Source organism: Polistes fuscatus, unplaced genomic scaffold, assembly GCF_010416935.1.
Source record: "Polistes fuscatus isolate 324 unplaced genomic scaffold, CU_Pfus_HIC Scaffold7, whole genome shotgun sequence".
Classification (NCBI taxonomy): Eukaryota; Metazoa; Arthropoda; class Insecta; order Hymenoptera; family Vespidae; genus Polistes; species Polistes fuscatus.
In genome coordinates, this window is record NW_025113151.1 from 6,139,969 (window position 1) to 6,153,268 (window position 13,300).

At 36.3% G+C, this 13,300-nt stretch overlaps 1 protein-coding gene across 8 annotated transcripts; it reads left to right on the top strand.

The window, feature by feature from the left end:
• The first annotated feature begins 33 nt into the window (after positions 1-33).
• On the top strand, positions 34-13,044 carry LOC122523828. Of its 8 annotated transcripts, XM_043645714.1 has the most exons (10): positions 34-521; positions 594-775; positions 874-1,076; positions 1,174-1,947; positions 9,675-9,841; positions 9,911-10,019; positions 10,300-10,507; positions 10,677-11,038; positions 11,398-12,137; positions 12,444-13,044. In XM_043645714.1, exons 7-10 carry the CDS (start codon positions 10,326-10,328, stop codon positions 12,726-12,728), a joined length of 1,569 nt encoding a protein of 522 aa, XP_043501649.1. In that variant the 5' UTR covers positions 34-521; positions 594-775; positions 874-1,076; positions 1,174-1,947; positions 9,675-9,841; positions 9,911-10,019; positions 10,300-10,325; the 3' UTR covers positions 12,729-13,044. The 8 variants fall into 8 exon arrangements, with proteins under 8 accessions (XP_043501649.1, XP_043501646.1, XP_043501653.1 ...); XM_043645711.1 differs by having other exon boundaries at positions 9,675-10,019; XM_043645718.1 differs by having other exon boundaries at positions 9,675-10,019; positions 12,447-13,044.
• The last annotated feature ends 256 nt before the right edge of the window (positions 13,045-13,300 follow it).

A 13,300-nucleotide genomic window follows, 5' to 3' on the forward strand; every position in this document is an offset into this window, starting at 1 on the left:
ATTATTATAATGTGATATATACACATACACATATGTAATATATATTACCAGATTATTTTCATTATTAATGTTTATTATAAAATAGTTATTTTTTTCTTTTTCTTCATCTGTAATCCTAATTGTATATGAAACAGATAGAAAATAATTATTAGATGAAATATACCATAGTAGTAAGTATTTTTCACATATATTTAATAATTTAGAATGAATAAAAACTTATAAATATTGATTATCCATAACTTTAATTAATTTTATAGTACATTAAATAAAAAAAGATAACAGCAGAATAGATTGTAAAATTCAAATAATGTGTTGTAATGTTAGCCAATCAGATTGCAGTCGCCATGACACTTTTTTTTCACTTGCGCAGTTGGAGAACAGTAACATTTGAACGATTCGAACTGAGTTATGTATAATGGATTATATTTGTAATAAATGTTATTGTACAAAAGCTAGAACAGCTAAACCGTTTAAATTAACACAGTGTAAACATATATTCTGTGATAACTGCATAAAAGAAGGTAATCATTCAAATCTCTTAATAATAAATATAAAATATATGTTTTATAAAATAAATTTATTATGTCTTATAGTTGCAAAACAGTGCGTAGTTTGTGGCTTCCAAAAACCTGCTTCTTTATCTTTACAAGAACCATTGCCATCAGAAATAGCATCTTACTTTGTTCCATTGAATGAAACTTTAGGATCATTGAGAACAGCAACAAATTTACAGAACACACAACTGAGCATCATTTTAGAACGCTTTTATGAGATCGTATGTAGTGTTTTTTTTCTTTTTAAATTTCTATATAAATGTCAATTAAGTTTTTTATATTATAATAATAATCCTATTTATTATCATATTTTTTGAAGAGAAGGAAGTACTATGATCTAAAGAATCATTATTGTAAGGTTATTCAAAAGACAGAGTATATGGCACAAGAATGCAATAAATTTAAATATAATATAGAAAAAACACAAGAAAAGTTGAATTATCTTAAAGGTATTAGTCCTAACACAGCATCTATTTCGACTCGTTCAATAAATTCTACAAATACACCACTACAAAGTTGTAGGTAAATATCAAGTACACTTATGTTTCTCATATTTTTCATATTTTGAAAATATTTATTATAGAAATGTTATAATCAAACATTTGTTTTCATTTCACAGATTTTCTTTCGTAAGTCGTGTTACACCAGAAGAGTTTCGTGTACCCACTTCTTCCAAAGTACCAAAATCTGTTAGAAAGTATAATAAAAATCCTGGTAATACGTAAAAGAAAATAAGTATGTATATCTATTAATCTAACATTAAAAATTTGAATGCTATTATGGTACTGTTTACAGTAAGTTTTGTTGTTGCTTAATTAATCGAATGATATTGCAATTGAAAAAGTAGTATCATTAATAATTACGATTTAAGGAGAAATGTTTAAGAAAGTAGAGAATTTATTAATAAAATTATATAATACAAGGAAATCAATTAATCATATAATTAATTATATATTTGAATATATAGGAGTCAATTTATTACAGTTTATCCTTCATCTTGGCCATCGTGATCAAGATCATCTTGAAATTATTAACTTGTTAATGATAATTAATTCTTATTGTCGTAGTTTATAATATAGTATATGATACAGAAGTAAGAAAGGATATTGCAATCGTGAATCGGTGCTAGAAGGTTGGCTCATGTATATACGAATGAACGAAGGAGCGAATGGTCGCGCGCACATGCGACTAGTCGCGGGTAAACTCGCGAGCAGTTAGTGGGCCAGGTTCGCTTTACTAAGAAACAGAACTTTCAGTTTCTTTTGGGAGATCGCGAGTGCAGCATCTTGTTAGTGTTAACAGACACGTCTGGTACGCGCGTGAAAGTTTTCGTCTTCCGAGCGGCCAACATCCTCTTTCATACAGGAAAGATTATCGAGAGAATTTGTCGTAGGTAGGTAGTTGGATGATAGGATCTTTTCTAAAGATTTCTATTCCATATGTATTCATTACGTTTTCAATATCATTGTATTTATTCTTCTTGTTATATATATTCTTTTAACTTTTAGGCTTATTGTATTTTATTTATAAATATTATTAAATCCTTGTGAAAATTGTTGAAAGTTTTCTTCGATGTAGAAGATATTAATTCGTCAAATATTAATTTTTCAAAAATTTCGAACTATAGGTGATATTACAGAAAAATGATAATATAATAAAACACGATTGCAACGAATTAATTTCTTAATTGCGTGTAAGAGAAAGAGCAATGCATTTATGGTAAAACATGTAGTTGGCCGGTTTATTGCTTGCATCAGTTTCATCGAGTGTAACCGGTCGTGAAGTATTTTTCGAAGAAGGAACAAATTGAGACCGGTATAAGAACAAAACGTTACGTTATCGGTTTAGTAATTCTCAAAATGAAGTAAAGTTGGAAAAATTATATTTGATCGTTGAAAGTAACTTCGCGAATGATTTATGTTTAATTAATAGATAGAGTTAGACATTTTTGTCACGAGATTTAATTTTATCAGAGCGCGGCAACTTCAAAGTTTCATTTCCATGGAAACTTAGAGAACGGAATGTTACTTTTTTAACATTTCTTTCCCATATCACGTTAACATTATTTATGTGAATCAAAGATATGTCGATTTATTCCGTAGGTAAGCAGTGACCGTGTAAATCGTACTCATGACTACTTATTCAGTCATAATCGTAAGACCGACCAACTGAAAGACCGAAGGCACCTTCGTTTTCTCACGACTCTCCCTTTCGTTCAATCTGCACACGTACTTACTTACTACTTACGTACGATATTCAGGGTTCGCTGAGCACGATAATTTGCAAGATTAAAAAGGGAGATATTACTACGAAGGTAATAGTGGATAATTCATTGAAATATACGTTTAAAGGTGTTTCGAGATCTTAGAAAGGTCGCTTCGAAGAAACCAGTTAATTTTAATTATTTCAAAAAATGTATTTTTTTTTTATTTTGTATGAATTCGATGCTAAGAATAACCACTCGATATTTGAGATGCTCCATTAGTCCAAAATCAAACCTTTGAATCGGTCGTTTATTAAATCCTAAAAATTCCACGAAAAAAATATTCTCTCGATAATGTTTTGTTACTTATTTCTTCACTTCTCATATTATATAAATTATACGCTTCGAGATAGATATAAAGAAGAAATGGTTTCCTATTTTTGAATCGAAACTTTTTATGGGTGACATCGTTAGGAAACACAATAACGAATGTTACTTATCGATACACATATATATAAGAGTATACCGTAACTTAGTTTTTCTACGTAAAACATGGGACAGGTTTTTCTCCGGTATTAAGTAACGCGTGCGTTCCGTTTCTTCTTCCAGGTTCTCTCGTTTTTTTACTTTTGATCGTCCAATGTTCACAGCTAGGATAGATTTTTTTTTTATGTTAGTTCTAATTGAGTCGAGTCGAGTCTAGTAAAAGTCTCATTAATATAAGCATCATTTCGTAAAGGTAAATCAGAAATAACGGCTTTTAATTTCACCGGATGAACAGGCCTCCCCATTGCACAAGATTACTCGTATGAATCTAAACACGCGTAAGAGAAAGGAAAGAAAGGAGAAAGTGAAAGACATTAGGATGAAGAAACATGATCGATAATAATAAGAGGAAGAATTGGAAGGATAAGACCGGAAAGGGAATAAAGAATTTTCGAAAGATCGGAGAAACCTCCTCTCCTCGCTACGATGACATCGAGGGTTGTGAAATTACGAAGAGTAGATAGTTAACTACATATGTATGTTAGATTCGAAGGACGAGGATTATTATAACGGCATCTTACGATCAATGGATCTTCTTTCGAGCTCCCGTGCTGCGGGTCGAAAAGTCAGGGTCGTTCTCTCTGCGCCTCCTTTGGATCTTTCTCAATCTCTTTTCTCTTTGGATTTTCATACTCGTCGACCTTTTTTTTATCGATTACATATCTATTTTAGAAAATTATCTATTTAAATCTAATCGTACTTTATTCAACATTCAATATCGATTATTTCAATATCTCTATCATAATAGACAAGAAATATTATTCCAATTCGTATATGTTGAAGTTCAATTTAAATTCGTTTAGAAGAAAGTATTTTCTTCGAGGAAGTGTATCGAATGTAATTATTACAACTTATCTTGCATGTCGCATGCCATAAAACGATCCAAGTTACGTTTCCTCTTTTCTGTTCTAAACTCTATAGTATTGGTAATAAATAAGAATTTTCTCTTTAGTGACGCGTATGATTTACTATAGATTTATATTTCCGGTAAGTTTCAAGAAGTTAGGATTAGTAATAATATTATAATCGTTTAGATTTATTTCAATTTCAGGATAGAGAAAGTAGACAATGAGGTATTTCATTTACGAAATATAATTGACATAACCGGAAGATTTTTCTTATATTTTAGCAATGTCTAGTTTAAAATATCACTTGCGGTTCTTGTGTATGTATGTTTGTATGTTTGTGCCAAAAATTAAGTTCGTTTTTTGCGGTTTATACTTTCTAAGATTGAATTAGCCATCGGCATGAACGATATAAGGATGTCATTCGTGGAAGACGTGAAATTTAACAACTATCAACGTACGGAAGACTTTCTACGATCATTATGAATGAGAATGATAGCCGTTGGACTGTCTTTATTCTTCCTACATGCATACAAACATAGATATATACCTTCAAAATACATATACACGAGGAAGGGGTAAAAACTTTCGACGAGCACATTATTTTTCTTAAATTCTTAATGTTCGGCAATGAACGCACACGTTTGTTAATTCGCTTTCAAGTTTCACCTGAATAGAAATGTAAAATAATTACAAATGCTATTAATCAGCGCTATTCAATTTCGCGAAAGAAACATATATAATTAATAAACAATTATGTTTTAAATATAATCATCGTATCGTATAATTAAAATCAATTCGTTAAAAGTTTGTTACTGCACAAACGATACTCTACGCGTTTTGATTCTCTAAACACGTAGCGAAAGCACGTACAGCTATTACATGTTCATTCGTATTATAGAAACGTTCTGCTACTACTACTACTATACTACTACGAGAGAAGATCTATCCTTTACGTTACACTGACGTAATCAATGCCTCGAACCTGACGCGCGTGTATTCTTAGCGTTTATAGGGTTGCCAAGCTATTGTCATTTTTCTACTTTCTCCGAAAAGAAAAACATCGCATAGTTTCGTCGATTGGCTTGAAAAACCTATGGAATTTCGTGCGATTATTTGTCAGTAATAAAGTGATTATAACGAAATTTGAAGAGACACGACGGATGGAGTAAAAAAAAAACAAAACCACCAAACCAAAAACGAAGGAACAAAAATAAATTAGAAAGAAATTCGAATGGAAATCTTTCGGCTCGATGATCCATCCATCCGGTCAATTAGAGAAATCACCAGAAGCGCGTTTAAACTTTCGATGCCCGTGAAAGCGGTCGCGTGGATTGTTTTTGGGTCCAGCGACCGCGCCAAACGGCCCGAGGTGAATTCTCTCTTTCTCATTCTCTCTTTTGTTCGATTTAAAGAAGAAGAGAAAGAATATATATATACGTATATTATTCCGTTCTTCTCTCGTTAAGTATGGAAGGACCGACTAAGGGGGACGTGTATTCTCGCGACGGTACTGTTTTGCGCACGAGTGAAAGTCCCCGCCGAGTCAAATATTTTTCGCGACTGCGTTTCGTGGACCCGTTCTGCCGATCTTCCTATATACGACTTTCTTAGCACCTACATATCGATACTCGATACCTTCGACCGCGCGTATTATCTTTCCTTTTCTTTCTCGATACCTGTTTGAAGTTTCTGTAACGTAAGATAAGGACACAGAAAGAGTGTGTGTTTTATAACACTCGTAATGACAATTATCATGGATGTAATAACACTCGAGTTGGTTTAGTTGATGCACGATGTATATCTGTACTGGAACTCCTTGAAGGATATCTACGAGTGTTACGACAATGATATAATGTTCTAGATTCTAACTAAACATTCTATAATATTCGTGATATCGTTTATGGGTTCTGCGATTTCACGGATCGTTTGAAATTCAAATGGAAATGAGAGAAATTGTTGCAGGAAATAATAAGAATCTGTAAGACTTTCGATAAACATCTCGATCGAAATCCCGATTGGAAGTTTTGATCGAAGACTCGAGCGTCTCTCGTTCGGCTTTTGTGTAACGTCGATCGACATTCCAGGGTGCACTGTGTGTAATACGTAAACACCGAGGAGCGGGCCCGGCCACGGTGACGGTGCCGACGTGAAAGTGCCCGCGGTTCGAAGTACCGGAATGCGGAGTGCCGGCCGTCGTGACGACGTACACGCTGATATTCATGCTACTAGCTAATTGGAGTATTTCACTACCTACACTCTTACACCTCCCATTGTTTTCTTACGAATATATGAATTAAAAAGAACCAAGAAAATGGCGTAAGCAACGTTACTTTTCGTTCATCGTTTCGTTCTATTACTCTTATAAATCGTACCATCGTCATCCTACCGTACGATTACGTAGATATTTGTGATCGATTCTAGCGTCGATCCGTGCTTTTAAATAATCAATCGATTCCAGTTGGATTTAGCGAGAATAGCGAAATTTACGGAAGAAGAACGACGTTTCGGATCGTGTTTATCTGGGCCATTAAAGAAAGCGTTACGAGGTCGAAAATTTTCTGCCGTCGAGAAGATAAAAAGAAGTGGAGTTACGAGAGGGGCAATCGGGGAAGTCGTACGTAAAACCCTCGTTCGCGGAGAGGTGCGTGGGATCGACGTATTCTAGATTTATATATATATATTCTTTATATCCGTCGAGAATGAGGAGGAGGAGGAGGAGGTAATCGCGCGGAAGGGTACAAAATATTTCCCAGAGAGGAAAATAACGAAGGATTTGTTCGCGAGTAGAATGGGAGAAGAAGTACCATACATACATACGTACACATTATACGTACTACGTTGTTGGAATTTCACCATAAATGTATTTACATATCCCAAGAGATCGTGCGACTTTTCTGTAACTTGATTTACGACGAGAGGCGTTGGAATATTCTATCGATGCAACTCGTTAAAGGATACTCAGAGGAATATGTTATCATCGTCTCGGCTATTTCGATAAAGTAATTCTTCCCTCGAATTCTCTTGCAATTTAGTCGAAAGACGATGAGCCAATGTTTATTTCTTCAATCGTTCAACGATACTTTACATACATGCATGCATGCCTATAGGCAAGATATATATATTTATATACTTACATATTTTACTTGCATATGATACCGAGCAAAGCACGTTCGAGCTTTATCGTGGTCCTTCGTTTGAGAGTAAAACATTAAGAAAAAGGAGGTGATATTTTGTATTCGTGTCAGCTTATTTGGAACGTCCCGGATAACGTAACGTGAGCGAGCTCGTGCCTTCTTACACGCACTGTCCAATTTCTTGCGTGAACATGACGAATGTGAAAGTAACCTTGAATTGCGGATCATCTGCCCGGATCGATAAATATTTCAGTGAAAGATACTTTCGGACTCTTTCGATTCGATGACATCAATCGAAGGGCCACCGAGCCAACGAAAACGACAACGACAACAGTCAATCTTACTTTCTTTTTCGATTGCGATCGATTCGATTTAATCGTCGTCTTTGATTTCGTGATTAACGGCATCCCGATTGATCGGGGCCTTTTAATTATTTCTCTTTCGTGGAGGACTTTCTTGCCGAAGTCGCGCCGAAGATGTAGAACAAAGATAATCAATCGCGAGATTACGCGTTCTCGATCTTTTCTATTCGTGTTGCGTGTTATACAGGTATTACACATATAATTGATCTAATCCTCTCTCTTTCTTGTAAAGAGGACGTATAAATCGATTATTGCAAAATAGTACGAGTATATATATATATAATATGTGTTATCTCGTGTTAGCAATAAATATTTCCCGCCTTCTGCAAAAGTCTCTTGCAAAATAAATACGTGAGATAGATAAAGATAGCGAGATAGATAAAAATAGAGAGAAAGAAAGAAAGAAAGAGAGAGAACACATACGATAGTCTCTCGAGTTCTCTTTTTCTCCCTAGTTCGCGATTACGCCATTGGCTTAGGTGCTTGGCTATATGGATGAAAAGGTGAGAAGAGGAAGGGGATTCGACGAGGTGAGAATACGATAATCTCCCTCGTCGTTCACTCGTAGTGTCACGACGCATATGGATGTACAGTGAGCCATTACGACACCCACGATGCTGCCAAGACAAAAGAGGAGGAGGAAGAGGAGGAGGAGCCCAAGGGAAGGAGAAGGATGAGGTGAAGGAGGCGAAGACCGGTAGGAACTTGCGAGACTCTTTGGAATCCAGCTGGAGATCCATCGATCAGAAAATCGTAGCTCGCGTTTTACCTGCCGACGAGAGTCACAAAGCGAATGCCTGATATTTCATTCTTCTTTCGGAAAGTTCGAGCTCGCGCTAACAAACTAACAACAAAATCATTTCTTTTCGCACGGTTCTGACGAAAAGGAAGTAATCACGGCTGAGAACATTTTGTCCCTTATTTTCAACCACGAAATTGTTGAGAAATTAAAGCGTCGAATAAATAAAGAATACTGCTTTGATTGAGAAAATAAAGGCAAGGATCTAACGCGAGCGAGGTTTTTCATTGCATGACAAATCTTTAATATAAGTGCGTGCTGGATCAAGAATAAAGAAAATAGTGTCTTAACGATCTCTGTCAGAGATGAATTATCGTACGTTGATCTTTTAATTGTAAGAAACGTTTGCTCTTTCACATGGGTACTACCGTTTCTCGTAGACACATGGCCCACGATCTCTTTGCGATACACGCTTTTACGATAATCAATCATCGTGCGTCAGCTCGAGCATAAATAATAACGTTCGGGTACATTCATGAGTTTCGAGGATGCCTACAGTTTTGTGTGTTAGCAACGATCAACCGATATGTTTTCTTTCGTTATTGTTTTCTGCTACCGTTCTTCGTAGATTCGAATTTATCTGTTTTTGAATCTTATGGTATCGTCTATCTTTCATTGATTTTTTTTTCTCTCGATAAAAATACCTATCTCGTATTAAAGATGACTAAGAGCATCGATATTCGTATGCATATATTATAGTTAAGCATTCTCGTATCATCGGTGCATACGAGAACGCAGAAGGAAAGGAAAATAATTGATTGTAACAAGAGCCGAGTGAGTTTACCTGAATATTTTTCAACTTTAAGGTCCAGCGTGTTGATCGTCGCGCCCTTGTATTGAAATTTGATTACAAATTTATCTTTTATTTGATCGACAGACGTTATTTAATCTCGATAGGTTATTAAGATTTACATCGTTTGGCAAGACTCGCGTCGTTTATCTTTCCCTCGGAAAAATACGAGTCCGACCACGCAAAAGTTGTTCGCGTCAGTGTTGAATAATCGTACGGTCTTTCGGTGAAAACACCACCACCGTAACCAGCAGCTGGCCTTTTATGAGCAGCCACAAAACTCTGACGCGTGATCGTTCTACAACCATCATTATGCGGTTAACGAAGCTATAAATATACATTATAAACTATTTTCAGAGAGCAAAAGCAATGAACTTTGCGTTGAATGTTTGAACGTGACGAACCACGACCAAGAAACTTGTTGTTTTATTTTTTTAGGAGGCAGAAGCGCAAAGACGTCGAGAGGAAGTTTAAGAAAAATGTCGCGATGTCGGTGATGACAGAAGAGAGAAGGACCGTGCGTTACCAAAACGACGGTAGGTCGTTCTAAAAGAGCATGCCGCGGTGGTTACTCGCCCTGGACGAACCAGCATCCAACCCATGCGGTAGCATTGTTATCGGCCACGAACCATCGGGGTACGATCTCTCGACTTTCACGAAATTCTCTTTTATAGAGGATTCAACTTGTGGAGGACGTAACGGCGACCTTGTAAATTACGCGGCACCGTTCGAAAGCTTACGTAATTTTGCGAAGCAAAATTCACTGCTAAATGTTCCAAGGACGTAAGCGAAGATTATCAATTTCTCATAAAACAGTATTAAACGTTTCTTATTTTTGACCTTTTTGTTTTTTTTTCTAAGTCTATAATGAATTTACATTTTTTTCAGATTATCGATTTATCTTTAAAGTAAAAGATAGCTTGCGTACGTGATGGTTTTCGTAATACCTAAAACATATTTTTCTCTTTGGTCTTTTACGTTCTTTTATCTGAATTTTCCTCGCGCGAAATCGACAGGTTTAATAATAATTAATCCGTCTTGTAACGAGCCGTTTGACTCTCAGGTTAAACTGTTGGACCGTATCAGGGGATGCTCGAACGCGAGAAAGTCCGTACCGGTGCCGCAATCGCAACGGCCTTGACAGTTTCAACTGGGAACCGGATCATTCCAGACGGCGTCGTTTCATCCCTACAATTACCGAACGATCGGTACGCCTGTAACCCCGATAGCATTTATTCCCTACCTAGAAACGATCTTCACGAAGTCGAATGGTGAGAATTTTATTCCTATCGTAGTATTGTAATCAAAAATAATCTAAATTATTGTCTAATCTAACGTAACTTTGACGCAAAAGGAAACGAAATCAAAATCAAATTTTGAATGAATTCAAGAAATTTTGTATGAATTCTATTCGAACTTGTAGATATTGTTTGTTTTCAGGGTAGAACCCGATTCGGTGGACGCTGAAGTATCGAGATTAGTAGCCGGATCCACGACAACGACGACGACGACGACGACCACGCGAAATAATCCAAGACGATGTTGCAGAACTTCGACGAGTTCAGGCTACTCGAGCCATTCGCCTCCTTTATCGGCAGGTTCCTATTCCTGTTACGCGTCAGCTGGACCTGGCCAGAGTATTTTTCGGTCAACAGCTCCGCAGACTATGAAAGATCAGTTCGGAGGAGGTCTCGCAGTGATACACGAAGGCGAAGCAATTCCACGTCCCATTTGGCCGTCCGTCTTTACAAATGTTCCACAAGAATTTTGTATCCGCGATGACGGCAAAACCGAATACGATAGTGAGTAGTTCTGGATATTGGTGTTTAACTTCTTTAAAGGGCCGAATTTTTCATTTTATTTATGGCAAATCAGATAAAACGGAACGTCATTTTATTCGATGAAAAAAATACTTGGGATTTATTTTGTGATTAACAAAAAATATAAAAAAAAACAGGTCGATTTAAAGATTGCATACCTATCTCTTTAACAGTTTCGTAAATGGAAATAAATATAGTGTGGGATTTAAATGAAATGTTAACGTACGTGGCAGAGGTCTCCAAGAGGTTAATACGTTTCACTCAGCGCGGATAAATATTATCGATTGGATGTTTTATAAATGAATTCCTTTTTCTTTTTGTTTCTTTTCTTTTTTTATTAGGAATGTACACGTGTTGCGGATGCGGTTGCACGTATACTTACTCGTGCTACGATTGGAATTACGGTCGAGCTACGTCTACGTCGGCACGCGAGATTCTTCTAGAATTATCTAGGACATTGAACTCCGTAATAGAAGGCGAGACGACGATGACACCCGAAGAGATTTTGCAAAATATCTCGAAAACTGTGGCTCAGGGTATAAGCTTGAAGAAGAATAGTATTTACGAATACGTATGTTACAATCCAGCATGGTTGTTGAATGGGGGAAAGAACACGTCGTCTATTCTGAGCAGTCAAAATTCGTCTCAATCTACGGGAAAGGATTCGTCGTCTTTGCAAAGTCGTGCGAAAAATTCGTCAAGCTCCTCGTCTACGAGAGTAAATCCAGTGAATTCTAAAGTTTACGGTAGCACCCGTAAATTTCACAATTCGGCTTGGTCAACGTCCAGGTGTACCTGCGAACCATTTAATAAAATCATCGAATCACCGAAACGTGAAAATAATAGACAAGGATTGGATAAGAAGACTCCTTCTTCCACTACGGAGATTCATTGTCAAAAACCATTGGGTTTGTGTACCTGTAAATGCTTTAAAGAATCTATTCATCAATCTAGAAGGAAGTTAAGTACTTGCACCAGTGTTCATATCGGAGATAGCGGTAAACAAGGCAACGTCGTTGGACTGGCCGGTTTGAAACAAAATCGAAATGGTCTTGTTTCCGGTGAACCAGAATACACGATGGTGAGTTCGTATTGGTTTCTGACGATCAAAGTTAATGAATTGAAAATATATTACATTTTTACGGTGTCGTTCCTTTTACTTTTCTAATTGACGAGTTTTCTTATCTTTATGCGACCGGTTCCATTTGCCAATAACTTTCACGTATTAAAGTCAGAGAAGTTGGCGAACGCGTTTGCCATCGAAATCAAGTTGGTGTCAAAGTTTCTGTTTGCTTCTTGGTGTTATCCGGTTTGCAATAATTTTTTTCGCATAACAAGGATCGCGTACAATGTCGATGTAACCAACGTGTAAAGAGCGATGTTTCAGCAGCTGGAGTCCAGTGACGGTGGTTCCTCGAACGAAGGGATAGTCGTGCCGTCGACGAAAGGTACCTGGAATCATCGCGATACGAGAGGATTCGTCGGGGATTTGGATTTCACGTTGGACGTCACGCGTGCCGAACGTTTGGGTCGAGCTATAGCGAAAGCGAAAAGGAATCGGCAATGGTGCAGAATTCTGACCACTTTATTCGGACTAGTCTTTTTTGTTTTAAGTGTTGTCGTTGTCTCGTTGTCGGTTACGAGAGGCCGAAAAGTTTTCGGAAGTATGTGAACAAAAAATACTTCTTTTTCTTTTTATTTTTATTTTTATTTTTATTTTTATTTTTTTTTCCCGTTGTTGAGGAACGAAAACGTCTTGCGACTGATACTCTTTGCTAAGTACGTATGTATTTTTTCAGTACCTTATACCAATTAAGTAAAATAATAATAATAATAATAATAATAATAATAATAATAAAAACAAATAAATATATGCAAAATAAAAAAAGAACAAAATCCGCAGGGTTCATATAAAGGGTCCTGCAAGCAATATACGGCTGTGACCATGTCCTTGTATATTTTATATTAAAATGATGTGTGTATACTCCGAAAAAAAAAAGAAAAAAAGAAAAAAAAGAAACAAGCGCATTTAAATAAAGAAAAAGAAACGATAAGAAGATACGATTACATCCTCTGATGAACGGGACACGATTGTGGTGTACGTTCTGTTATCTCACGGTATAATCTTTAATGGTCGAAAAAGAGTCAGGTACAAACCCATCCCTCCCTTCTCTCTTTCCCCTACAGTTAGAAATACATTTCCACGGTTACCCCTACTATCGTCTAAGCTCATAAATATACTCT

Coding starts and splice junctions, on each gene's coding strand:
- LOC122523828 (XM_043645711.1), top strand. CDS start 10,326: ATGCTCGAACGCGAGAAAGTCCGTACCGGTGCCGCAATCGCAACGGCC. Junction 11,039..11,397: donor CGGCAAAACCGAATACGATA/GTGAGTAGTTCT, acceptor TTTTTTTATTAG/GAATGTACACGTGTTGCGGA. Junction 12,138..12,443: donor GTGAACCAGAATACACGATG/GTGAGTTCGTAT, acceptor GCGATGTTTCAG/CAGCTGGAGTCCAGTGACGG.